The sequence below is a fragment of the Malaclemys terrapin genome, chromosome 1, assembly GCF_027887155.1.
Source record: "Malaclemys terrapin pileata isolate rMalTer1 chromosome 1, rMalTer1.hap1, whole genome shotgun sequence".
Lineage (NCBI taxonomy): Eukaryota > Metazoa > Chordata > Testudines > Emydidae > Malaclemys > Malaclemys terrapin.
The window spans coordinates 312,844,122-312,871,529 of NC_071505.1; the positions used below are offsets into that span (position 1 = coordinate 312,844,122).

The following is a 27,408-nucleotide window of genomic DNA, read 5'->3' on the forward strand; positions in this document are numbered from 1 at the left end:
ATATATACAGTATCCAAGGGGGAAGGGATAGCTCAGTGGTTTGAGCATTGGCCTGCTAAACCCAGGGTTGTGAGTTCCCTCCTTGAGGGGACCACTTAGGGATCGGGGGCAAAATCAGTACTTGGTCCTGCTAGTGAAGGCAGGGGGCTGGACTCAAAGACCTTTTGGGGTCCCTTCCAGCTCTATGAGAGAGGTATATTGTCCATGTTTTACCATTCCTGTTGGGCTGGGAGGCATCAGCATCCCGATTTTCCTAGTGAAGCCGAAGTGGCTATGTTCCCTTTCTATCTATTTTGCCTTGGGACCCAAAATTGCCCAACTGGGGTTTTGCCGTGCACATGCTCTAAATTCCAGAATATGTATGTGCACTAGGAGCAGCAAGGCTAATTCTCTATTTAGACATTTGAATTTGGGGGCTTGAGGCTGAAAATGTGGCTGGATCTAGGTTTTTGTAACCCTCCTGCACTAGCCTCCATTGAGGTCAGGATTGTTTTGGTGCAGAGCCATTTAGAATTGCTCTTTATTTGGATGGTATAATTTGGGAAGTTGGGCCAAAGAATGGCAGGATTCAGACAGATCCAGCTTTTATCTTTTCCCAAAAAGATTATCAGAAAAGCACTTTGGAATTGCTTTCAGTCTACATTCATATGGGAGAAATGAAAGGAACAGTTAGTTTATACACATGAAGCTCTACAGGTCAGAATAGAAAGATTGTGTCACTGCTGCCTTCAGAGTATGGATGGTAGAGATTCTAAGCAATGAGTACAAGCCTGATTGCAAATGGCTGAAATAATTCTTAGTGACCATAGACTAGGATCAGCACTTCAGAGCCAAACACCTTAGAACGGGATCTGAGCTTTGCTGCTTGCCCTTGCCTTTAATGATTGTAACAAACCCTGGATCTATTCTAGAGGCGTTTTATACCACACTCATGACGGTAGTCTCCTGCACAGACAAGATTTACCCTTATTGGAGGGAGTTCCCTTGTGCCAGAGGAGTGAAGTTGTTACCACAGTCTTCATCCTGCAGCTTTAGCTGATCTTTTAGATGCCATGGAGCCTCTTTTAGACAAGGACTGAGACTTTGAACTTGATTTGACATTCTGTGGGAAGCCAGTGTAGAGAGCAGAGGACAGGTTTGGCAACAGGTCATACCTCAATGTGGCTGAGAGGAAGTGCTGCCTTGTTCAATATTACTTGACATTTCCTCACTGCTGAAGGTTTCATGGCCAGGTATATTGCATTGCTGTAATCCGGCTGAGAGGTGACTAAGGCTTGAATAACTGAGGCCAGTTCATTGTCCACCAGGCTGGGACAAAGTCTCTTTGCTAACCAGAGACAATAGAAAGCATTGCTTCCAGATGCTGCTATGTGAAAGCTTAGTTTCAATGAGGCATGTAAGAGTGCTCCTAAACTACAGGCTGACTTGACCGATTGTGGAGGTGTACCTGCAACCAAAGAAGACTGCCTCATAGTTGCAAATCTTCAAAATACTTTCCTCTGACCACCAGCATCACCACTATCTTTCTCAGGTTCCACTTCAGCCAGCTGTTCTTTACTGATGAGCAGATCCCATCCAAGCACTGGGCCTTCTTGGTGGCAGTGGTTTGTCTGTATGTACTGAAGGATAGGTAGAGCTGTGGGTCATCTGCACACACTTTGGAAAATTTCAGATGTAGATCCAAATTATGTCGCTCAGGACCACAACTGTTAATTAAAGGCCCAATCTTCTGGTCTTTATTCAATCAAATTTCCCATTGAATTCTCTTGTAACTTTGCAGCTAATGAAAGTTTTGCTTGAGAGTGTGGAGATTTGTCACTGTACCTAGCTCTTTCACCTCTATTTATTAAGAGCTCATGTTTCAAGAGAGTGAACAATAAAGTGTATCAATATGTTTAATATGTACTAGTGTAGTGTAGTTTGACTTCAGTGGGCCTTGGATGAGGCCCACAATAGCAGCTGCATTGCATGCCTAGTTTTCTACATCATGAGAGGGACAGAGAAATGCAAAATTCTGACCTGACCATTGTGTAATGGCCCCATGTATGAGCAAGGTGCTAAGCTACTGGTGCAGTGCGTGCCCTAGGCAAGGCTTCCAATCCCTTCTGATGCTGCAGGTCCAGGACTGCAGGAATTGCTGATGGAGGCAGCTGAGGCCCCAGAGTTACTTCCTTTGTCATGTCCCAAACTTCAAAAATTTGAAACAGGTTTATATTTATTGAAAACTATTATGGCTGGATGGAACCCATATGGGGCAGCTAGGCTTAGCTCGTCAACAGCTAACTATCTTTGAGGATCTCTGGACCCTAATTCCTGGCCATGCAGCTGTCTTTGATGCAGGGTTCTACCCCAAAGACTTCTCCAACAGATGATCCATCAGCCAAGGGTTGATGATGTCAAGTGATTTGATTCCATCTCTTGGGTTTGGAAGTTGGTTCAAGTGCCTGGTTGATTTTGTGGTTAATATAAATCCGTCACTTGTGGTTATCAATGTCAAATAATTAAGGCAATGTTTATGTCACGGAGGTCATGGATTTTGTGACTTCCAGAGAGCTCCCTATAGTCTCTGCTTCAGCCCTAGGGGCTGCAGGACTCTGGAGCAGACAGCCAGCGGGGCCCTGGCAGGGTTCCAGCAACAGGTGACAGCAGTGACAAATGACAAGGGGCCCCCTGCAAAGTTCCAGTGATAGATGACAGACTCTTGAGGGGCCCTCCTCAGGGTTCCAGCGACGGGCAACAATCTCGTGTGGGGACAGGGGGACGCCTTGGGTGAGCGGCTGGGGTGTCCCATTTTCTCTTTGGGAAATATGGCCACCCTGTAAATATCTCCATATCAGACTTGTTCGGTTCACAAGTAAAATGATGTTTTTTCTGTCAGTTCTGCACACAACCTGGGATCTGAAAATCAAGCTCAGTTCTCAATAACTAATATTCTGCAACTGAAATCGAGTTACCAATTCTGTTGATGACGCACATGCTAGAATAAAATCCAGCGCCCTCTGACCACACACTGGGCTAACAGAAGTAAAATGACAAAAATATGATACTTTCCTTTTAAACACCCAAGGGCTGACCTCGAGTGAGGAAGTAGGTGCCAATTTTGAAGTCTGAGTGTAGCCGCATTTTGGCTCAGATTCAGCAAATCATTTAAGCCTGATCTTAAGTATGTGCTTAAATCTCATTCAATTAAGCATTTGCTTATGTGCTTTGCTGAATTGGGCCTTGAAGATGACAGTGTAATGTGTGACACCATTAAAGTAAATCAGTTCATACTGATTATGAAATAAATTCTGCTCTCTCATTAGGCCTGTGAAATTCCCATCCTTCTTGCATGACCTTTGAGGTATTTGGGGTTGAAAGATGCTATAAAAATGTAAACCACTCAAGAGACATCTATGCTTGATACTGTTAGAATGTGTAATATCTGTGCAAACAAAAGCTTTATAAATTTGCTACAATTCACAACCAGTTTGTTAGAAAAGTGCCTGAGCACTGCTTATATGCACGATCAAAACAAAAAACTCTTTTTACTGTTTTTATTGATTATAATAGAAATTCTTGACTTGATATATATATACACATACACACACACATTACCATAAATACAACATAAATTTTTCTCAAACATTTTATCAAATTCTAATACAAAATGATCATTTCTGAATATTTTTCTGCTAAAACTTTCAAAACACATAAATGTTATCCTGGACTGCACATTATTCTGGAAGCAAATCCTCTCCTAATTCTTCATCAGCAAACTCATCTTCATCCATTCTTTTTCTTGCTGCAGTTTTTGGTCTCTCTGTTTGTGGTCCAAGTGGATCTACATAGGAAGCATCTAGGATTCAAAAGAAAAGAGTTGAAACATAAACTTTATTTTAAAGCAATTTAGCTTGTATCAATCACACAAGACTAAAATCAAGAATTATGTGGAGCATGCTATAGATGTGCATGATGCTTTACAGGACACATGAATGACACTGATTTCATGCCCTGAAAAGTTTACCGCATTGGGATTTACTAGCTAAAACCATTATACCCAAGTGCAGTTTTACTGAAGTCAATGAGATTCTGCATGGGTGTAAGAGTCTATGCAGGTTTGGGTTCTACATTACCCCATTACAGAACAGGAGGAAGAGAACAACAGTGGTCATGCAAATGTTCTGGTGGCTAGAGTTTCCTTTTCAAAATTATTTCTATTGCTTTATTACAACTATATAGTTAATATGCAAGACTTAGAGAAATAGGTTTTAGGAAGGAGCTTGGCAGAGGAGGAATGGTGGATGGGTTCAGTAAGAGAATTCCAGGCATTAATGAATTTCAATGGGATTGAGGTGCCTATCTCCCTTAGGCTCTTTTGAAAAGCTCCCCTTAATAAAATAAGAATGTGTGATGGTAAAAGTACAAAAACTGGCAGAGGATTGCAGTGAGCAGATTCAGTAGTTTAAATCACTTTTTAAAATGGATACGTCCCTTTGACAACATACAAGCATAAGTTAATGATTTTATGGTAGACCTGGGAACAAAGAAGCTATAACTATTTTTCATCCATGTTTCATGATGAAAATGCTTCCACAATTTATGCAATTCAATATGATTTTCAGCAATTATTTTTCTCATTCCATTTGTCTAGGCAAGATGGAGCAACTCAGAAGGTACCACAGTCCACTTGCCTATTTCTTTATTACTGCTGCTTTCATAAGGCTCATTTGTTCCAGGCAAAGCCCTTAGCTTGGCACTTAGTCGTTCCCCCTTAGCACTACCACCACTATCTGGAAAAAAAAGAGAGAAAAACCACAATAAAACACTGTCGCATACTTCATGAAAGCAAGATAGGCAATTGAAATTGGACTAATTTGCATTAAATAATTTTTTTTATATCTTATGCCATTATTTTCCTGATGGCCATCATATTGAATTTTAATACAGATTTCTAAAAAAATATGACCTCTGTGATCTGTGTATGTGTGTCAAAATACACAGTGCCACTCATGCTAGGATAATTAAACTTTTATTTTACATCTTTTTAGCTTCAAATTCTAACATCTTAAAACCTCTATTAAAATTAAGGAAAAGTAATATTTGAGGGTTTAAATAGATTACAACATGTGGTTCCTACAAACAATGCCTGTTTTACAATGCATACAAACATTTCAGACATGTATATCTACTCATATATTGGTGTGATCCACCTGTCAGACAGTATCAGTCTTAAATCAAGAACACTTACTTTGCCTTTCATTAGAAAAGTCTGAGTGGCATGTGCTGTTGGCATGGCAGTGAGGCACAGTTCATACATACAGTACATCTTGGCTCTGCGTCTTGCTGTAAACATTCTATTCACAGCTCAGTTTGCAATGGGCCCCCTGGAATGTGACTGTTCTGATGGCTGCCTAGTATCCAGACACTGTCAGATTAACATTCTATTGCCACAGCAGTATTCCAGACCCTCTAAACGGTCCATTCACAGGGCAGCCTTGAATCTTTTTCAGTTTATAGGAAGCTTTCAATTTTGTCTGCTGGAACAATTTGTGATTTAATATTTTGCTTCCAGGGGAAAATGCCCCTTGTTTTGGATTGGTGTATTTACAGAGCATCTTATGCCATGCAGCCAAACATAAATATGCTTCTTTGCAACATGCAACAATGCTGTTATTAGAAATGTTCCCAGCTGAAAGGGAACAGGCAAAGGGTATGAAGTCAGGAGATGGCTACAAATTGTAATTCCCATATTTATTACAAATATTGTTAATACATTGTTATAATTTTTACAAAGGTATTCTTCCCCAAGGAAGACAAATATTTATTTTACTCTAATATTATTGCTGAGTGCAGCATGCTCAGTCATTCACAAGCCTTACAGGAGGACATTGCTTCTGCTCCAAGGAACATATAATCTAAGTCAGACAGAGAAAAGATAGTTTTGGGTATAGCGTGAGGAGAAGGGTTTATTATTTATCTATCTTTAGTGGATTATTATCAAAAAGCTTCATGGATGAAATGTGTTTTAAGGAGGGATTTGAATAAACAGAAATCAATTGGGAGACAAGGGGCCTGATCCAAAGCTCAGTGAAGTCTCTTATTAACTACAATGTGCTTTGGACAAGACCCAGGGGCCAGGAAGCGAGTAGCAAGCTGGAAGAAGTATGGAAGAAGGTGTGAAGATGAGAATCGGAGGAGGATTAAAAAGGGTCTGCAGGGAGAGTGAGAGAATAGGTAGGATCTGTGCACGTAGGTGTTACAATAATACAAATAATAAATAATAAAACCTTAGGACTCTGAAGACAGTAAGTTTGCACTTGATGATGAAAGTGAGAGGAAAGGAAGGGATTTGAAGGGATATGAAGAGGGGAATCACATGTCTGGGACTGCCAGACAGGAAGACTACTAATGGCAGCAATTGTATAGATTTAATAGGTTAGTTTCAGAGAGAAGGAGGTTCCTGAAACCAAGATAAAGAAAATCAAGGTAGCATGTGAAAGGGTTCTGACAGTTATAAGGAAGAGAGACGCACATAATTTAGAGATATTGCAAAGAAGCAGCAGCAGGGTTTGACATAAACAGAAAAGCAGAAGAGCTGAACATAAATAGGAAAACCAGAAATGCAGACAGACTATAAATAAACTGAAGACTTGAAGAGCTCTGTGTCACTCAAAAACTTGTCTCTTTCACCAGCAGAAGTTGTCTAATGAAAGATATTACCTCACATACCTTGTGTCTCTCATAAATAAACCATCCACTGTACTTTAGTACCCTAAATTGAGCAATTTTAACTATGAGGCCTCTTGGACTGAATCCTAAGGTCCTTATGTAGCTTTTACTTAGTCCTTACTCAGGCAAAATTCTCATGACATTAAGTTAATGGGACTTGTGACTGAATAAAAAAAATTGGGAAATCCACATCTACTCTAACACAAGAAACCACTTTTTTCTGACAAAACAAAACTAGCAGACTGAACAAAAATGAACGTTTTCTGAAGTGAAATACATGTGATTTGCTTTGTTTGCATATTTACTCCTTACACATAAAACAGCACCCATGTAAAATACAGTTCATTCTAACAACTAGTTAGACCTACCACTCTTTTGTATCTGCCTTTAAATACTGATACACTTTTACTAAGTTATTTGCTTTTTCAGCACCTAGCCCAGGGATCGGCAACCTTTGGCATGTGGCTCGCCAGGGTAAGCACCCTGGCGAGCCGGGCCGGATTGTTTACCTGCCGTGTCCACAGGTTAGGCCGATCACGGCTCCCACTGGCCGCGGTTCACCGCTCCAGGCCAATGGAGGCTGCGGGAAGCGGCGTGGGCTGAGGGATGTGCTGGCTGCTGCTAACCGCCACCCCCATTGGCCTGAAGCGGCGAACCATGGCCAGTGGGAGCAGCAATCGGCCGAACCTGCGGATGCGGCAGGTAAACAAACGGCCCGGCCTGCCAGGGTGCTTACCCTGGTGAACTGTGTGCCAAAGGTTGCCGACCCCTGACCTAGCCTATTACCAAGTTTCAACCAAACCAATCTGAATTTGCTAAAGATGTGCTCTGTTGATGCTGAGCTGGCTGGACAGAAGTGGAGGTCTGTTAATCATTGATATAATTCTGAAATCAACTGTTCTGTCTTCCATAAGTTTACTTCCATAACTAAGATGCTCACCTTCCAGACCAACAACCTCCCAATTAGCAATGACTCCACCCATTCTTTTTCCACTCTGGGCTTCTAGACCTTTTTTCCCCCCATTTGTTTCTTAATAGGCATAAAAAGACCCATTCTTTTGTTTTCATCACTTCCCTTTTAACTATTTAAAATAAAGTTTTCACTTAGAGATTGAAATTAGAGCTTGATTTAAAAACTTTCAAATGAATGCTATATTTATATAAATACTTTAGAGTGACATACAAGTTCAGAGAAAGAACACTTCCCAAAAACTCTGCTGGGTTGGGTTTTTTTCTGGAAAAAACTGAGTAAGGACCTGAGGATTTAGATCTCTATGCTAATGGGGTGCATATCCACGTTCAAAACATTAAAAAAAAATCCCACAAGATGGAATAAGCCTGGCCGTAAAACCCATAAAACAATGTAGAACACTTTTTTGTATCTTCTATATAAGTAGTACAAGACAAAATAACAGTGTTCACCTCTCATTGATTTTTTTCAGTCTTAAAAACATCATATTTAGTGAGCTACCAGAGTCAAACCAACCAACAAACTGATCCTTTTGCTTTTGCTCAAGCAAAATTCCCATATCCTTGGGGGGTTATGAATAGAGATTGAGAGCCGCTCCTACTTATCACTAAGGTAATCTTTGCTTTTGGGAGGTGTTAAACCCTAGCAAGGGATGCATGACTTGGCCGTCACTGGGTAGTAATTAATAATCTTGCTGACTGAGAGCTTTATAATACGATTGGTAAGTAGTGAAAACTTCTGTCATAAAATTTTACATTTTGCAGTTCTCTTTGCTTATAAATATTTTATATATTTTTTTTACTCTCTCTGAATGTGTAATTTGGCCAACTCCATGGAACTTAATTTTGCAACGTAGACTGTAGGATCTTGGGACCCCACACTGGACAGAAGAATTTCAAAGGAAGAGCTGGCTTTTAATGCATTTTAGCACAAATGTGCATACTTTACAGAGGTGAGATTTTTAGTCTGTAGTGAACAGAAAATCTGGTTTGCTTTAATATGCATTCCTCACTTGTGGGTTATAGAAATAACACCAAATTTCACCAAAAATGGCCACTGATTGTCTGCCTGTCTAGCCAAGGAAAAAAGGAAACAGCTGTAAAATTAAATAAAAATGTGTTATTAAAAATGCATCACCCTTGATTAAAGAATAATTTACACAGACCTTTTAACACTTCTGAGAAAGGACTGTACCTATTTTCAGGGAAAAGACAGCTGCCAAAATGGGAGGAAAGACAGAGATCATGCAGAGAAAGTCAAAAGAAACCAAAAGCAGGACAAGTTCACAAACCTATTATAACCACTGGGTTGACAGAAGGCATGTATAAAGAAAGAAAAATATAAAGATTGCAAAGGAGCAATTTATCATTCTCTATTAAAAAGCCATTACTACATCATTGCTGTAATTAGTCTAGCAGGGCCATTCACACTGTATTGATTTTTGGTCCATCCAAAATGCCAATAGACCAATACAATATTAATTGAAGGAATATTTTTCTTTGGTTTAAAGCACCAAAAAATAAAAAAACCTTTAAAAGAATTTGAGTACAAAAAGCAGGTTAAGATATTTTATAAATTTGATTTAAAAATTATATTTAATCACGAAAAGCAAGTAAACTTGGAACTATGGCTACCACTCTCATAATCTCCCTTGCTTCTCCTCTCAATCTGTGTGCATAATGGTTAATCGGATTTATACATGCATAGAGATGGATAATACACTCCGAATCCTGGCATTTATTACTCTGCACAAAATCCTGTGCCAATCCTCCTGGGGTTTCCTAGCACAAATGGTCACACACAAGAAAATAAAGAATTAACCTCTCATCTGCTAGTAGCTGCTAGGCTACTGATAGACTAGTTGTCATTTTCAAGTGTGAGGCTAACTCTAGAGGAAAGGTCAACAAAAAAATCAGAGGTTGTTATGGAAAAGTCAATGCACCAATTACATTCACAGCAAAATAGATTTGGAGACAATTTATTCAATACTCAGACAAAGTACACTCCCCTGTGAAAACACTAGCACACCTAACCAATTTTTAAAATTAACATTTGATTGACATGACTAGTCTGTTAAATATGAAATCAGAGATTTCACATGAGTTCATAAAATCCCTAGAAAAGACAAGTCATGGACGTTGTAATCATGCTCACTCAGTAAGATCGTAACACTCTGCTAAATAGAGTTGTAAGGATTATTGCTTTGTTTTTATATCTACATGGCATGCATTTGTAAACCTGTTAAAACTTCCTAAATAAAGCATTAAAATAAATAAATCATATATGCTTTTATCTGACCTTTGCACTATACAAAACAAGGTGGATTAAGGGTAGAGTAGCAGCCTGTGGATTAAGGGTAGAGTAGCAGCCTTAACTCTGATTTTCCAATATGCAGTATTGTTGTAACTGTGCTGGTCACAGGATATTAGCGAGACAAGGTGGGTGAGTTAATATCTTTTACTGAACCAACTTCTTTTGGTGAAAGAGACAAGTTTTTGAGCTAACACAGAAGAAGAGCTGAAAGCTTCTCTCTCTCTCTCTCTCTCCAACAGAAGCTGATTCAATAAAAGATATTACCTAAAACACCTTGTGTCTCTGCTTTTCCTAGCTACTTATGTCATATGCTTAATGTAAAATTTAGTGTAATTACATTATGCATAAATGTGCACATTTATTAATGTTCACTCATATACTTTCAGCTGCACTTTAAAAGCTACTGTTGATTATTGTACATACAGATGGTGCAGATTGCTAGAAGGGAAAATTAAACTAAAAAGAATGAACATATAAAACAAAATCACTGGTAATTTTTATGTGGAAGAATGATTAGTACAACAAAATCTTGTATACGTAGTTCTACTTTGGAATACTTAAAGGTTTTGGCACTGCTATATCCAACTGAAAAGGTTCTCATTTCTCTGCAAATGTTTTTGTACTTCTTAGTCGGCAGATTAGTTACATGTGTAATGCTGACAGACTCTGGTTATTGATGGGCGGGGTTACATACTTCCCCTAGCTGAGGAAGCGTGTCCCGAGCTTCAGAGACTTCCCAGTTGAAATCCCGGACGAGCCCCCACCTGTTACACCAACAGACCCTGGATGTCAGCAGGCAGGATCGAACCTGGGACCTCTGGAGCTTAGTGCATGAGCCTCTACCACAGGGGTGGGCAAACTTTTTGGCCCGAGGGCCCCATCGGGGAATAGAAATTGTATGGCGGCCCATGAATGCTCACAAAATTGGGGTTGGGGTGTGGAAGGGGGTGAGGGTTCTGGATGGGGGTGCAGGCTCTGGGGTTGGACTGGGGATGAGGAATTTGGAGTATAGGAGGGTGCTCTAGGCTGGGACCAAGGGGTTCGTAGGGTGGGAGGGGAATCAGGGCTGGGGCAGGGGTGTGGGAAGGGGAGCAGTTTCAGGCTGGGAGTGCGGGCTCTGGGGTGGGGCAGGAGATGAGAGGTTTGGGGTGCAGGAGGGTGCTTTGGGCCTGGATCGAGGGGTTTGGAGAGCAGGAAGAGGATCAGGGGTGGGGCAAAGGGTTGGGGCATGGGGAGAGGCTCAGGAGTGCAGGCTCTGAGCGGTGCCTCAAGCAGCTCCCAGAAGCAGTGGCATGTCCCTTCTCTGGCTCCTATGCGGAGGCACGGCCAGGCGGCTCTGCACGCTGCGCCATCCGCAGGTACCTCTCCTGCAGCTCCCATTGGAGCACCGGAGGGAGCCATTGGAGCACATAGGAGCCGGAGCGGGTCCATGCCACGGCTTCCGGGAGCCGTGTGGTCCAGCCCCCGACCCTGCGCTCTGGCTAGAGCATAAGAATGGCCATGCTGGGTCAGACCAAAGGTCCATCCAGCCCAGTATCCTGTCTACCGACAGTGGCCAATGCCAGGTGCCCCAGAGGGAGTGAACCTAACAGGCAATGATCAAGTGATCTCTCTCCTGCCATCCATCTCCATCCTCTGACAGACAGAGGCTAGGGACACCATTCCTTACCCGTCCTGGCTAATAGCCATTAATGGACTTAACCACCATGAATGTATCCAGTTCTCTTTTAAACGCTGTTATAGTCCTAGCCTTCACAACCTTCTCAGGTAAGGAGTTCCACAAGTTGACTGTGCGCTGCGTGAAGAAGAACTTCCTTTTATTTGTTTTAAACCTGCTGCCTATTAATTTCATTTGATGACCCCTAGTTCTTGTATTATGGGAATAAGTAAATAACTTTTCCTTATCCACTTTCTCCACATCACTCGTGATTTTATATACCTCTATCATAACCCCCCTGAGGCCAGGTCTACACTAACCCCCTAATTCGAACTAAGGTACGCAACTTCAGCTACGTGAATAACGTAGCTGAAGTTCGAAGTACCTTAGTTCGAACTTACCTCGGTCCACACGCGGCAGGCAGGCTCCCCTGTCGACTCCGCGGTACTCCTCTCGCCGAGCTGGAGTACCGCAGTCGACGGCGAGCACTTCCGGGTTCGACTTATCGCGTCCAGACAAGACGCGATAAGTCGAACCCAGAAGTTCGATCGCTCGCCGCCGAACTACCGGGTAAGTGTAGACAAAGCCTTAGTCTCCTCTTTTCCAAGCTGAAGAGTCCTAGCCTCTAATCTCTCCTCATATGGGACCCGTTCCAAACCCCTAATCATTTTAGTTGCCCTTTTCTGAACCTTTTCTAGTGCCAGTATATCTTTTTTGAGATGAGGAGACCACATCTGTACGCAGTATTCGAGATGTGGGCGTACCATCGATTTATATAAGGGCAATAATATATTCTCAGTCTTATTCTCTATCCCCTTTTAATGATTCCTAACATCCTGTTTGCTTTTTTGACCGCCTCTGCACACTGCGTGGACATTTTCAGAGAACTATCCACGATGACTCCAAGATCTTTTTCCTGACTTGTTGTAGCTAAATTAGCCCCCATCATATTGTATGTATAGTTGGGGTTATTTTTTCCAATGTGCATTACTTTACATTTATCCACATTAAATTTCATTTGCCATTTTATTGCCCAATCACTTAGCTTTGTGAGATCTTTTTGAAGTTCTTCACAGTCTGCTTTGGACTTAACTATCTTTAGCAGTTTAGTATCATCTGAAAACTTTGCCACCTCACTGTTTACCCCTTTCTCCAGATCACTTATGAATAAGTTGAATAGGATCGGTCCGAGGACTGACCCTTGGGGAACACCACTAGTTACCCCTCTCCATTCTGAGAATTTACCATTTATTCCTACCCTTTGTTCCCTCTCTTTTAACCAGTTCTCAAACCATGAAAGGACCTTCCCTTTTATCACATGGCAGCTTAATTTACATAAGAGCCTTTGGTGAGGGACCTTGTCAAAGGCTTTCTGGAAATCTAAGTACACTATGTCCACTGGATCCCCTTTGTCCACATGTTTGTTGACCCCTTCAAAGAATTCTAATAGATTAGTAAGACACGATTTCCCTTTACAGAAACCATGTTGACTATTGCTCAACAGTTTGTTTTTCTATGTGTCGGACAATTTTATTCTTAACTATTGTTTCGACTAATTTGCCCGGTACAGACGTTAGACTTACCGGTCTGTAATTGCCGGGATCACCTCTAGAGCCCTTTTTAAATATTGGCGTTACATTAGCTAACTTCCAGTCATTGGGTACAGAAGCCGATTTAAAGGACAGGTTACAAACCTTAGTTAACAGTTCCGCAACTTCACATTTGAGTTCTTTCAGAACTCTTGGGTGAATGCCATCTGGTCCCGGTGACTTGTTAATGTTAAGTTTATCAATTAATTCCAAAAACCTCCTCTCGTGACACTTCAATCTGTGACAGTTCCTCAGATTTGTCACCTACAAAAGCCAGCTCAGGTTTGGGAATCTCCCTAATATCCTCAGCCGTGAAGACTGAACCAAAGAATCCATTTACCATGAACCAGCAGAATACGGACCCTGGACTTCAGAAAAGCAGACTTTGACTCCCTCAGGGAACAGATGGGCAGGATCCCCTGGGAGAATAACATGAAGGGCAAAGGGGTCCAGGAGAGCTGGCTGTATTTTAAAGAATCCTTATTGCGGTTGCAGGAACAAACCATCCCGATGTGTAGAAAGAATAGTAAATATGGCAGGCGACCAGCTTGGCTAAACAGTGAAATCCTTGCTGATCTTAAACGCAAAAAAGAAGCTTACAAGAAGTGGAAGATTGGACAAATGACCAGGGAGGAGTATAAAAATATTGCTCAGGCATGCAGGAGTGAAATCAGGAAGGCCAAATCACACTTGGAGTTGCAGTTAGCAAGAGATGTTAAGAGTAACAAGAAGGGTTTCTTCAGGTATGTTAGCAACAAGAAGAAAATCAAGGAAAGTGTGGGCCCCTTACTGAATGAGGGAGGCAACCTAGTGACCGAGGATGTGGAAAAAGCTAATGTACTCAATGATTTTTTTGCCTCTGTCTTCACGAACAAGGTCAGCTCCCAGATTGCTGCACTGGGCCGCACAGTATGGGGAGAAGGTGACCAGCCCTCTGTGGAGAAAGAAGTAGTTCGGGGCTATTTAGAAAAACTGGACGTGCACAAGTCCATGGGGCCGGATGCGCTGCATCCGAGGGTGCTAAAGGAGTTGGGGGTGAGATTGCAGAGCCATTAGCCATTATTTTTGAAAACTCATGGCGATCGGGGGAGGTCCCAGATGACTGGAAAAAGGCTAATGTAGTGCCCATCTTTAAAAAAGGGAAGGAGGAGGATCCGGGGAACTACAAGCCAGTCAGCCTCACCTCAGTCCCTGGAAAAATCATAGAGCAGGTCCTCAAGGAATCAATTATGAAACATTTAGAGGAGAGGAAAGTGATCAGGAACAGTCAGCATGGATTCACGAAGGGGAAGTCGTGCCTGACTAACCTAATTGCCTTCTATGATGAGATAACTGGCTCTGTGGATGAGGGGAAAGCAGTGGATGTGTTATTCCTTGACTTTAGCAAAGCTTTTGATACGGTCTCCCACAGTATTCTTGCCGCCAAGTTAAAGAAGTATGGGCTGGATGAATGGACTGTAAGGTGGATAGAAAGCTGGCTAGATCGTCGGGCTCAACGGGTAGTGATCAATGGCTCCATGTCTAGTTGACAGCCGGTTTCAAGCGGAGTGCCCCAAGGGTCGGTCCTGGGGCCGGTTTTGTTTAATATCTTTATTAATGATCTGGAGGATGGTGTGGACTGCACTCTCAGCAAGTTTGCAGATGACACTAAACTAGGAGGCGTGGTAGATACACTAGAGGGTAGGGATCGGATACAGAGGGACCTAGACAAATTAGAGGATTGGGCCAAAAGAAACCTGATGAGGTTCAACAAGGACAAGTGCAGAGTCCTGCACTTAGGACGGAAGAATCCCATGCACTGCTACAGACTAGGGACCGAATGGCTAGGTAGCAGTTCTGCAGAAAAGGACCTAGGGGTCACAAAAAGAAGAACAGGAGTACTTGTGGCATCTTAGAGACTAACAAATTTATTAGAGCATAAGCTTTCGTGGACTACAGCCCACTTCTTCGGATGCATATAGAATGGAACATATATTGAGGAGATATATATACACACATACAGAGAGCATAAACAGGTGGGAGTTGTCTTACCAACTCTGAGAGGCCAATTAATTAAGAGAAAAAAAACTTTTGAAGTGATAATCAAGATAGCCCAGTACAGACAGTTTGATAAGAAGTGTGAGCATACTTACAAGGGGAGATAGATTCAATGTTTGTAATGGCTCAGCCATTCCCAGTCCTTATTAAAACCGGAGTTGATTGTGTCTAGTTTGCATATCAATTCCAGCTCAGCAGTCTCTCGTTGGAGTCTGTTTTTGAAGTTTTTCTGTTGTAATATAGCCACCCGCAGGTCTGTCACTGAATGCCAGACAGGTTAAAGTGTTCTCCCACTGGTTTTTGAGTATTTTGATTCCTGATGTCAGATTTGTGTCCATTAATTCTTTTGCGTAGAAACTGTCCGGTTTGGCCAATGTACATGGCAGAGGGGCATTGCTGGCACATGATGGCCTATATCACATTGGTAGATGTGCAGGTGAACGAGCCCCTGATGGTATGGCTGATGTGATTAGGTCCTATGATGATGTCACTTGAATAGATATGTGGACAGAGTTGGCATCGGGGTTTGTTACAAGGATAGGTTCCTGGGTTAGTGGTTTTGTTCAGTGATGTGTGGTTGCTGGTGAGTATTTGCTTTAGGTTGGGGGGTTGTCTGTAAGCGAGGACAGGTCTGTCTCCCAAGATCTGTGAGAGTAAAGGATCATCTTTCAGGATAGGTTGTAGATCTCTGATGATGCGCTGGAGAGGTTTTAGTTGGGGGCTGAAGGTGACAGCTAGTGGTGTTCTGTTATTTTCTTTGTTGGGCCTGTCTTGTAGGAGGTGACTTCTGGGTACTCGTCTGGCTCTGTCAATCTGTTTTTTCACTTCAGCAGGTGGGTATTGTAGTTTTAAGAATGCTTGATAGAGATCTTGTAGGTGCTTGTCTCTATCCGAGGGATTGGAGCAAAAGTGGTTATATCTTAGAGCTTGGCTGTAGACAATGGATCGTGTGGGCTGTAGCCCACGAAAGCTTATGCTCTAATAAATTTGTTAGTCTCTAAGGTGCCACAAGTACTCCTGTTCTTCTTTTTGCGGATACAGACTAACACGGCTGCTACTCTGAAACTAGGGGCCACAGTGTACGACAAGCTGGATATGAGTCAACAGTGTGCTCTTGTTGCCAAGAAGGCTAACGGCATTTTGGGCTGTATAAGTAGGGGCATTGCCAGCAGATCGAGGAACGTGATTGTTTCCCTTTATTCGACATTGGTGAGGCCTCATCTGGAATACTGTGTCCAGTTTTGGGCCCCACACTACAAGAAGGATGTGGAAAAATTGGAAAGAGTCCAACGGAGGGCAACAAAAATGATTAGGGGTCTGGAGCACATGACTTATGAGGAGAGGCTGAGAGAACTGGGATTGTTTAGTCTCCAGAAGAGAAGAATGAGGGGGGATTTGATAGCAGCCTTCAACTACCTGAAGGGGGGTTCCAAAGAGGATGGAGCTTGGCTGTTCTCAGTGGTGGCAGATGACAGAACAAGGAGCAATGGTCTCAAGTTGCAGTGGGGGAGGTCCAGGTTGGATATTAGGAAAAACTATTTCACTAGGAGGGTGGTGAAACACTGGAATGCGTTACCTAGAGAGGTGGTGGAATCTCCTTCCTTGGAGGTTTTTAAGGCCCGGCTTGACAAAGCCCTGGCTGGGATGATTTAGTTGGGAATTGGTCCTGCTTTGAGCAGGGGGTTGGACTAGATGACCTCTTGAGGTCCCTTCCAACCCTGATATTCTATGATTCTATGATTTAGTTTCTCCGAAATGACTTTATCGTCTTTAAGCGCTCCTTTTGTATCTCGATCATCAAGGGGCCCCACTGGTTGTTTAGCAGGCTTCCTGCTTCTGATGTACTTAAAAAACATTTTGTTATTACCTTTGGAGTTTTTGGCTAGCCGTTCTTCAAACTCCTCTTTGGCTTTTCTTAATACATTCTTGCACTTAATTTGGCAGCGTTTATGCTCCTTTCTATTTGCCTCACTAGGATTTGACTTCCACTTTTTAAAGGAAGTCTTTTTATCTCTCACTGCTTCTTTTACAGGGTTGTTAAGCCACGGTGGCTCTCTTTTAGTTCTTTTATTGTGTTGCTTAATTTGGGGTATACATTGAAGTAACTAGTACTCTTTTAAACCCTGTTATAGTCCTAGCCTTCACAACCTCCTCAGGCAAGGAGTTCCACAGGTTGACTGAGTGCCAGAGCGGGGTAATGCCACGGAAACTGCGTAGTGCAGCCCCTGACCCAGAGCCCTGGCTGGAGCGCCGGAGCAGGGCCGAGCCACGTGGTGAGGCCTGCGACCCAGCCGGAGTGCTGGAGTGGCCCCAGCTGGAGCGGGGCCAAGCCACGTGGTGCAGCCCCCAACCCGCGGGCTGTAGTTTGCCCACCCCTGCTGTACCACATGAGCTAAAAACCAACTGGCTCTTAGCTAAGGGCTGGTCACTGGGGCTGGTGCTGCCACGTATGCAGCACACAGCTGCCTAGGGCACCATGAAATTTGGGGCAATTTGGTGCCGCAAATTTCATGGTGCCCTACACAGCTGTGTATGCTGCGTATTCCTAATTTAAATTTTTTTTTAGCAATAAACATATCCAAAAATCTTGAATAAAGTAACCCATATTTATGTTATTTGTGTGCCTCAGGCAGATTGCGTACGTAGCATTTTTAAACTGTGAAACACAGATTTGCAATCCTGTTAAGCTATGCCAAGCACAGAAAAAATGAGTATTTAGGGCTTTTGGTCCCACTGGATCTTACTGCAAGTTTGTAAATGGGAGCTATACTACAATACAGCCTTATGTCTATTGCCTCTTGTGTACCAACTTCTTCACCGATAGTGTTTCCCAAGGCTAGCATACCCTGTTATCAATCTGTGGTGCCTTTGACTACTTCTGAAAAGTTTAAGTAATACATCTTGCCTCAACTTTTAATTGGGAGCCCCAGTAGAAATACCTTCAGGCTCAGTACAGAGCCTCCTTTGTAATACTGCTTATTTGTTGAGCTGTTTCAAAAACTGTTTGATTTTTTGTCAGTTTCACAAAATTTGCATAAATGAGCATCCTTAGAACCTTTTCCTACAAAAGTTTGTTCCCAAAGCCTAAATTCTTTTCAGTCTCTCAGGAGTTAAATACAATAACTGAAGAACTCTGCACAAAAATCGAAATCAATATGGAAGAGTGCACAGCTATAGCTCAACTCGGACCCATTGCTCTTATGAGATTTGATCTCCTACATTAGCGTTCCAAGTGTCCATACATTTCTCTACATGTGGTCTATGGCGGATGTATGAATCTGTGGAGTTGAAAAAACTCAGTGCCTAAGAATGACTAGAGCTTGTGGTAGAAGTTCCTAATGAGTTCAACTCTCGTTCCATTTTCCACATATATTTTTTGTCCTTAAGAGAAGTATTGACAAAATGCTAGCTCAGGATCTTTAAAGCTGTCTTAACTTCTTCTCAGCTAGGATCTTTCTTATTTCCCCTATTAGCTTTCCTCTTGCATTTACATCCTTATTTATTAAGCTACCAAACATCCCTTTCTCTCTCAGGCTACGTCTACACTACCCGTCTGAATTGGCGGGTAGAAATGGATCTCTGGGGGATCGAATTATCGCATCTCGTCGGGACACGACAATCGATCCCCAAATTGACGCTTGTACTCCACCAGCGCGTAGGAGTAAGCGCCGTCGATGGGGGAGCCGCGGAGGTCAATTTGCCACCGTCCTCACAGCGGGGTAAGTCAGCTCGGATACGTCGAATTCAGCTACGCTTTTCACGTAGCTGAATTTGCGCATCTTAAATCGACCCCCCTCCCCTGTAGTGAGGACATAGCCTCAGGTAATGTTCCACTCTTTAACTCTTAACAAGGATACATACGATGACAGAATGTAGCTGTGAAAGAGGAAAGGGCCCCTTTGCAACACTTACATGGATATCAGGGCCATTGTTTTGCACAAGTCTGAAACCTTTGGTCTGAGCCCAACGTTGCCCTCCATTTCTACCTAAACAAGCATGGGGTCCACAGGTCATCCTGCATGACTACTTTGTGACCAGACCATAGGTGCAGAGGACTTTGTTTGGGCCCAGCCCACTACAGTGAATTTCTTCCTTAGGGTTCATAAGTAGGTCCCTACCAAATTCATGGGCCATTTTGGTAAATTTCACAATCACAGGATTTTAAAAACCTGAAATTTCACGGTGTTGTAACCATGGGTGTCCTGACCCAAAAGGGGGTTGTGTGGGGTGGTTGCATGGATACTGTCGAGGGGATGTAGTATTGCCACCCTTACTTCTGTGCTGCTGCTGGCGGCAGCACTGCCTTCAGAGCTGGACCCCCAGACAGCAGCTGTGGCGCTTCCTGCAGCCAGGGGAGGTTCCTGGAGGTGGGTCTGACCTGGCTCCGGGAGTGGATCATGCAGGGAAAGAGGAAGTTCCATCTCTCCCCAGCTCAGCCATCACCCACCCGTAAGGCTGGCCCTGCCCCCCGCATACCATGCCACCCTCACTTCTGTTCTGCTGCTGGCGGTGGTGGTGCCTTCAGAACTGGGTGCCTGTTAGCAGCCACCACTCTACATTCTCCAGCCACCCAGCTCTGAAGGCAGCAAAGAAGTAAGGGTTGCAATACTGCGAGCCCCCTACAACAGCCAGATTTCACAGGGGAGAGCAGATTTTATGGTCAAGAGCAGATTTCATGATCCATGACGTGTTTTCACAACCATGAATTTGGGTAGGACCCTATTCATAAGGATCATGAATCTCCAAGATTCATATAGGTGACAAGAACCCAAAAATTAGTTATCAAAAAAAGAGGCAATCTGAAATGATGATATGGTATGTTTTCTAGGTATAACAGTTTCCTATAACTTCAGATTTAATTAATGTGAATACATGTTTAGATGACAGTACAGGTGTGTGTGATAAAGCTGACTAAAACATCCACATACATACACGTGTGGCAGTTATATCTATGCAATAAATTGCAGAACTATGTATTGTTCATCATGCACTTTTGACTGCCTGACCTGCACTTTGCTCACTAATCGATCTCTGTAGGATTTATTCTAATATTTCAAATCCCTGAGCAGATTCAAAAAACTGTCCCAGAAATCTTTTCTTCTCTCCCTCCTACCAACATGAGGAATTTCCCCTTAAAATTATCTTAGCCTGAGGCTCAAAACGACAATCCCCGACAAGTGATGGGGTTTCTCTATATAAAAATGTAATTAATTCAAAGTCTATCTCGTAGGACTGCAGAGCTAAAAATGGGGGCTTCATACCACTGCAAAATAGAAAGATAATCTCTTTGCTAAGGCACCCCAGGACTCCGTTCTAACCCCATAAGATCCTAAGATAGGAGACTTAATAGATGTAAATTATTTAAGTAATGAAAAGCTATTCTGGGTTATGTTAGTGGTTTTCATGGTTTTTTATGAGCCTTGTACAATTGGATAAGTGGTAATTAAGACATCTGGCTTTGCAGGTGAAAGGACAAGAAAAATAGTTCAATTTTTAGTAAAAAAACCAAACGTCCTGAACCATTCCACACATTGGTTTTCTGTAACAGGAAATGTAAGCAGAATGTACGATAGGTGGTATGAAGGCTTTCTAAGCATGTATTTGGTACCTGCTTAAGTCACTCATGGCTTTGCCATTCATGAGCAATGTGATGTGACCATTCACACACGCACAGTGACGTTCACTTGTGTGTGATCAGTCCAAAATGTCTTTTTTATAGCATCTATGGAAAAAACCCTGTATTTCTTATTTTATGGCACTATGCTAAATTTCTCTTGGGCCACTTACACATTATAGTGATCACCTTTGTTTATAAAATCCTCTTATCCCTGCTAGATTTTTGAAAAGCTGATTTTCTGTTGCATCTGTAAATCAAGGTGGTTATGCTGAACTGTAAATCTAAATTTGTCCCAGTATTGTTGACCAGAGAACCAATTCCGAGTTTTAGGATTGTGAGGAAGTGTCTACAAGTCATTGCAAAAATCTCCCCAATTAAAAACAATTCACAGAAGCATTTTACAAACCTGTTCTTATAGCTATTTTTTCTCTTTCTCAGGGCACTTGACAATAATAATTAATGGAGATATCCCATCTCCTAGAACTGGAAGGGACCTTGAAAGATCATCAAGTCCAGCCCCCTGCCTTCACTAGCAGGACCAAGTACTGATTTTTGCCCAAGATCCCTAAGTGGCCCCCTCAAGGATTGAACTCACAACCCTGGGTTTAGCAGGCCAATGCTTAAACCATTGAGCTATCCCTCCCCTCCTATAGACAATGACTCTTTAAAATGTGTTGTTTATCCAAAATGTAACATTCAAAGAGTGTTCAGTTAAACTATTTTATAAACAGGTCACAAATTTATTTTTAGGAAAACTGAGAGACCTGTATGTGCTATATAAACCCTAAAACAAAACAAAAAAGCTACCATATTAGTGGAGATTTTACAGAGCAAAGATTAATATTCACAATACTAAGACCAAAGGAGCTAAAAAATGTAAGTGAAGTTTGAAAAATAATATTTATGCATTACTCAATATGTACTTGTATAAATATAAAAGGGTTTACAACACTTTAAGAAAAACTCTTCTTTTAGAACGTTGACAACTCCAACACTTAAGCAAAATTGTTATTCCAAGTACTTACCCCCACTACCACTCCCTTCTCTGCGGCTACGCGCACTGCCATCTCTGCCAGATTTAACACGCTAGAACAACAGTGAAATAAATTTGAAGGAATAAACACAAAAACCCTATTTAGCATAATTAGATTAGATAGAACTGCTGAAGCTCAAAATTCAATTTACTGCTATAAACAGTAGAGAACACTAAATTGGACTTAAATTACAGTAATATTGTATTGTGCAACTAAAATCTTATTTCTTCAGTACAAAAAGTTGCATTTAAAATCAGAGTTAAATACAATGTTTACACAGAACTAATGAAGTTCAAATAAAAAAATTCAATAAAATCTGTTCTTTCAGATAACATTTATATAAGAATAAAAATACCTTACATGAAGTTTTGATTAGTACAGCTGAAAAAATTCTCAAGGTATTCCCCTCTACATGAAAGTAGTATTTGCCTACTAACATCTTGTAAATCCAAGAAGTGTTTTATTATTGTAAAGATTCAAGTGGGGAGGAAGAAAATTTAGAAAGAGAAATATTTACCCCACAGGTCTTAAATTTCTAATATTTGGCACAGCACTGTATGTCAGGAAAAAAGTTAATTTAATTTGTTGTTGAGTGCTAAATCTAACATGAAGGCAATGGTAAATATTATAAAAACTATGTTTAAAAAGTCAAGTTTCTAGGAATGAGGAAAGGACCACAAACACCTTCCAGCTGTGTTATTTTTAGGATTATTTTAAAATGTTACTGTTATTTTGTCCAAGCAATACCTCTGTATTGCACGATTGACTGGGCCTCTGATTTCGAAATCCCAATATTCAGAGGAATATATCTTGTCAATTACAGAAAATATACATCTTAATAAGGAGCCTTTTGATGGACAGTTGCAAAGATTCAATATTTAGAGCCTCCATCTGTTAATTTATTTTTAAAAAAGCTCTATCTAAATTCAGTGTATAAAATTAAGAGCCTGTTTAAAAAAGATGTGTGGACTACATAGGCCTTTGGTTGAAAATCTAGATCATGTGACATAAAATGACTTTCCTAAGCAGTTTATTTTAATAGTTGAAATCGTTTAGCTGAGTGGAGATTCAGTAATAACAAGTTAGTTGAGGTTCTTTAAAGCCTTAACATTTTAGGACCTCATCCTGGAAACATGATGTACATATTTAACTTGAAAGCATGAAGCATAATCTAGTTAAATTCCAGTGAAGGGAGTAATCCCTTTGAACTCAGTGTGACTACACACATGAAGTTAAGCATCTGCATGACTGTTTGCAGGATTGAGGCCTTTGCCATCATCTACGCTATAAATACAACAGTGTCTGGTGGATTATTTATTACCTCCATCACAACCAATCTTCTCAAAGTATCCTAAAGATGTATGTAAATTCACATGCAAAGGGTCTAGTTTTACTTTGTGCATGGTTTTTATTATTTGATTTTAATTTATCTTGACCTCCAGTTAATGGTTGCATCATGTATAACTGAAAACAAAAAGGCACTTAAAAAATTCTGGAGACCGAGCAGCTGCAAAATGATTCTAACAGTCTCTAAACGATATGTACTGTATAACATACAAAGTGCGGGCACATGCATTCCAACTTCATACCCACAGCACTGTGTAAAGCTCTTGAGTATTTCAAACATAAGGGCAAATTTAAAAGGAAAAACTGAAAATGAAGGTAGTGGGTCTAATGTGAAACAAGTAGGTTTTATGTGTTGGCGTTTCATTTATGAAAACGCAAGATCAAATTCTCTAATGGGTCACAAGTGGAAATGAGTTTGCTTTACATCCTATTCCCACGTGGATGACAGAATCATTTTTGGCACAACTGGCAGCCTCTGGTCAAGAGTGGCCCAGGACTGGAAGAGCAGAAATGTGTTGCACATTAGAACGGAGATGCACTGAGGAAAATCATATGGTGTCTGTACATATTATCCCTGGTTCACATCACAGTTTATCAGGTGCTCATTTTCAGTCATTAAATTCACGTAGAGAAATAAATATACAATACTACTACCTGTATTTGAACCAATGCCAATAAGATTTTGTAAATTTCTGTACAAGTACCAGTGTGTGTGCGCATCTCTTTTAAATGAAATACCAGGGAAATGTTAATGCACTAAGGAATATTCAGGTGAATATTCACCTACCCCCACAGATGTTTCCAGATCTCTGGCTGGACACCTTTAAGCGCTTGTCTACACTTGGAAATTTACAGAAATAGTTATTCTAGAATAGTTATTTTGATATAAGTCCCTGTGTGGACACTCTTATTACAGAATAAGAGTGGCCACATAGGAGTTTTCCAGAATAGCTATTTTGGTAAATTTCCAAATGTAGACAAGACCTTAGTAAGACTCATTGAAAAGAAGTGCATATTCCACAAATATTTAATTATCTATTTACTGCCTCACCACTTGGCACAGTAGTAAAGAGATCATGGCTTAGCCTGAAATATTGAGGAAGGGAAACTGAGTTTAAATTGCTGATGAAAACAGAGAGCAATAATTGACCTGTGCCTTTTTTTGTGGACTGAAATCAGTATTTGGCAGGGAAACATAAGGGGTGAATTTTACAATTTCTGAGCTACAGAACTCAACCTCTTAACAACTGGAGAGGCACAAAGTGAATCATAGTATGAGACCCTTATTTTGCATTGCAATGCTGGTGTTATGAAAGAACATGTAGGAATGATGCATTGTTGTGATTAACATAACATTCCAGTCATCTGCAAATTAGCCTCTCCAAATTATGGTTAATTTACCATAGCAGTAGAAAATGATTGTATTAGAGTTTGTGCTTCTATATACCTATGTCGTGGTTAAATGGAGAAGGGTAGTATTCAGCAGCTTGTCCCTGGACTTTTAATGTATCAAGTCAAAATGAAATATTACATTTTTAACATCACTGAGATATTAATATAATCTTAAACAACTAAGTTAAACAATTTAATTGTTTAAATATTTTCACTAGTAGTTTAATGCACAGAAGTAGTAAGTGTTCAAAAGTGCCCAGAAAACTCAGGTTCACATCAAATAAAGATGATAAAAACAAACAAAAACACCTAACCAAACAAAAACAGTATTTGTATAAAAAGTGTGAATATTTTTTTTAAAAAAAGGAAAAAGGTGCTTTTCTTACATTTCTTAATATTTGCAAGTCTATGCTGCATAAGAACTCAGGAAAAAGTAGTGCTAATATTGTATACAAGTGAGTAATTACCTCTCCAACCCCAGGGACCTCCGCCCTCCAATTAAAAATTAATCCAGTTTTTATACAAGTTTAGTTTCTGACCTTTCCTGAGTAGAGTTTACCAGTTATTTCATGTTGTGGCAAACTGAGTGTGTTTCTAATGTGGACCATTAGCCACTAGAGATAAAGCAGAACCCATTTAACTCATTTCAGTGAGACCCTCTTGGAGTTGTAATCTGAAAAGGTAATGTTTTATCTGCTTAGCTGTTTCGTTACTAATGTCATAGTGGGGTGGCAGCAACACCAAAGTTAAGGCTGAGCCTTGTTTACTGTTTAGCAGTCAATTTTTCTAAATGCACTAAGTCCCACATGCTTCGGGAAACTGTCTTCAAAACTGTTATGTTGCAACAGGGGTTGCGGTAGAGTTTGTGGTGCAAATATGGGGTCATTTGATTGAGGAGTTCCCAATAACTAGTGCCCTACCAAATTCACTGCCATGAAAAACGCATCACAGACCGTGAAATCTGGTCTTTTACCTTATACTATACAGATTTCATGGGGAGACCAGCGTTTCTCAAATTGGGGATCCTGACCCAAAAGGGAGTTGCAGGGGGGTCACAAGATTATTTTAGGGGGAGTTCCAGTATTGCCACCCTTACTTCTGCACTGTCTTCAGAGCTGGGTGGCTGGAGAGCGGCAGCTGTCAGCCAAGCGCTCAGCTCTGAAGGCAGCGTCGTGCCTGCAGCAGTGCAGAAGTAAGGGTGGCAATACCATACCATGCCACTCTTACTTCTGTGCTGCTGCTGGCGGTGGCTCTGCCTTCAGAGCTGGGCTTCCAGCCAGCAGCCGCAGCTCTCCACTCCAGCTGCTCACTCTGAAGGCAGCTCCTCCGCCAGCAGCAGCACAGAAGAAAGGGTCGGAGTACTGCAACACGCCCTACAATAACCTTAAATTAAATTAATGGAGATATCCCATCTCCTAGAACTGGAAGGGACCTTGAAAGGTCATCGAGTCCAGCCCCCTGCCTTCACTAGGAGGACCAAGTACTGATTTTGCCCCAGATCCCCAAGTGGCCCCCTCAAGGATTGAACTCACAACCCTGGGTTTAGCAGGCCAATGCTCAAACCACTGAGCTATCCCTCCCCCCCTTGTGACCCTCCAAAATTCCTTTTTGGGTCAGGACCTTTACAATAACAATACTTTGACATTTCATATTTAAATAGCTGTAATCATGAAATTTACGATTTTTAAAATCCTATGATCATTAAATTTACTAAAATTGACTGTGAATTTGGTAGGGCTCTACCAATAACCATTCCCCACATTATGAGCTTCTTTACATTTTCAATATGCAGTGAAATATATGTAGCTAATGAGATTATCTTGAATACTGGTATGACACGAGGGACCAGGAAATATTTCTTGGGGTAAATTTGGAGTCATTTATCAAGATGTTTCTCAGATACAGCCCTATCCCCCAATAAGGAGCTGATTTTAGTATTCAAATTGCTCTAAAGTCCATGTGCATAATAAGACTGTCTTGAAACCTGGTATTGCATGGCTGGGCTTGAGGTAGATTTTGAGGTAGAAGGGGGAGGGGAGGAGAATACATATTGAAATGAATGGGTCAGATCACACCACTTAAGAGCTGTTGTCAGGCTGTATTCATCTCCAGGAGGTGTTTGGATTCACCTGAAAACATCCCCTTGAGATGAATGAGTCACTTCACATCTTTGCAATCCTCCTATGCTGCACAGGGTTGTGCAGAACTCCTTCTCCCTATGCTAGTCCCAAAAGTGGAGTACAGACTTTGGGGCTCCCTCTCACCCTTGCTACCACCATCTGGTGGATGTGCTCTTCACAGGCTTCTGTTTATTGCCTTCCTACCTGCCCTTGATCCTACTGGGGGGGCACGATGGAGGGCAGAGCTGATAGCTGAGTGACAGTGAGGTAGTCCCAGTAACCTGTCTTGTGCCCCCCGTCACACCCCCTTCACTACTACCACTTCCTCAAAGCCAAGGGAAATTCACTGCCCAAAAACTTCATTAAGGCAGAATGTTACGTTGACTAGATGTGCCTTGTACCCTTACAGAATGCATCTATATTTAAACCTCTGAAAACCAAAGAATCCAAGAGTTATGGCAAAACCAACTTAAACGTCTGTACACCAGGAAGTGAAGGTACACTCTAGCTAGGCTAAAGTATTATAGCAAATATTATTTTACTGTTCATTTTGCTAGGCAGTGAAGCTACATAATGAAAATGAAAAAATAATCCACTTTTCATAGGAGAAAACAAACATAC

The 27,408-nt window shown here is 41.5% G+C and overlaps 1 protein-coding gene across 2 annotated transcripts in view; it reads right to left on the reverse strand.

Annotated features, from left to right (window-relative positions):
* Positions 1-3,522: 3,522 nt before the first annotated feature.
* The window catches only part of IFT88 (intraflagellar transport 88), a 99,056-nt gene continuing 75,170 nt past the window's right edge, over positions 3,523-27,408 (reverse strand). For both annotated transcript variants that reach the window (XM_054015470.1, XM_054015471.1), the window contains 3 exons: positions 21,920-21,980; positions 4,674-4,772; positions 3,523-3,838 (listed from right to left, as the gene is read on the reverse strand). In XM_054015470.1, the coding sequence (XP_053871445.1) occupies positions 3,717-3,838; positions 4,674-4,772; positions 21,920-21,980 (282 nt within the window). In that variant the 3' untranslated portion in view covers positions 3,523-3,716. The remainder of the gene's footprint in view (positions 3,839-4,673; positions 4,773-21,919; positions 21,981-27,408) is intronic.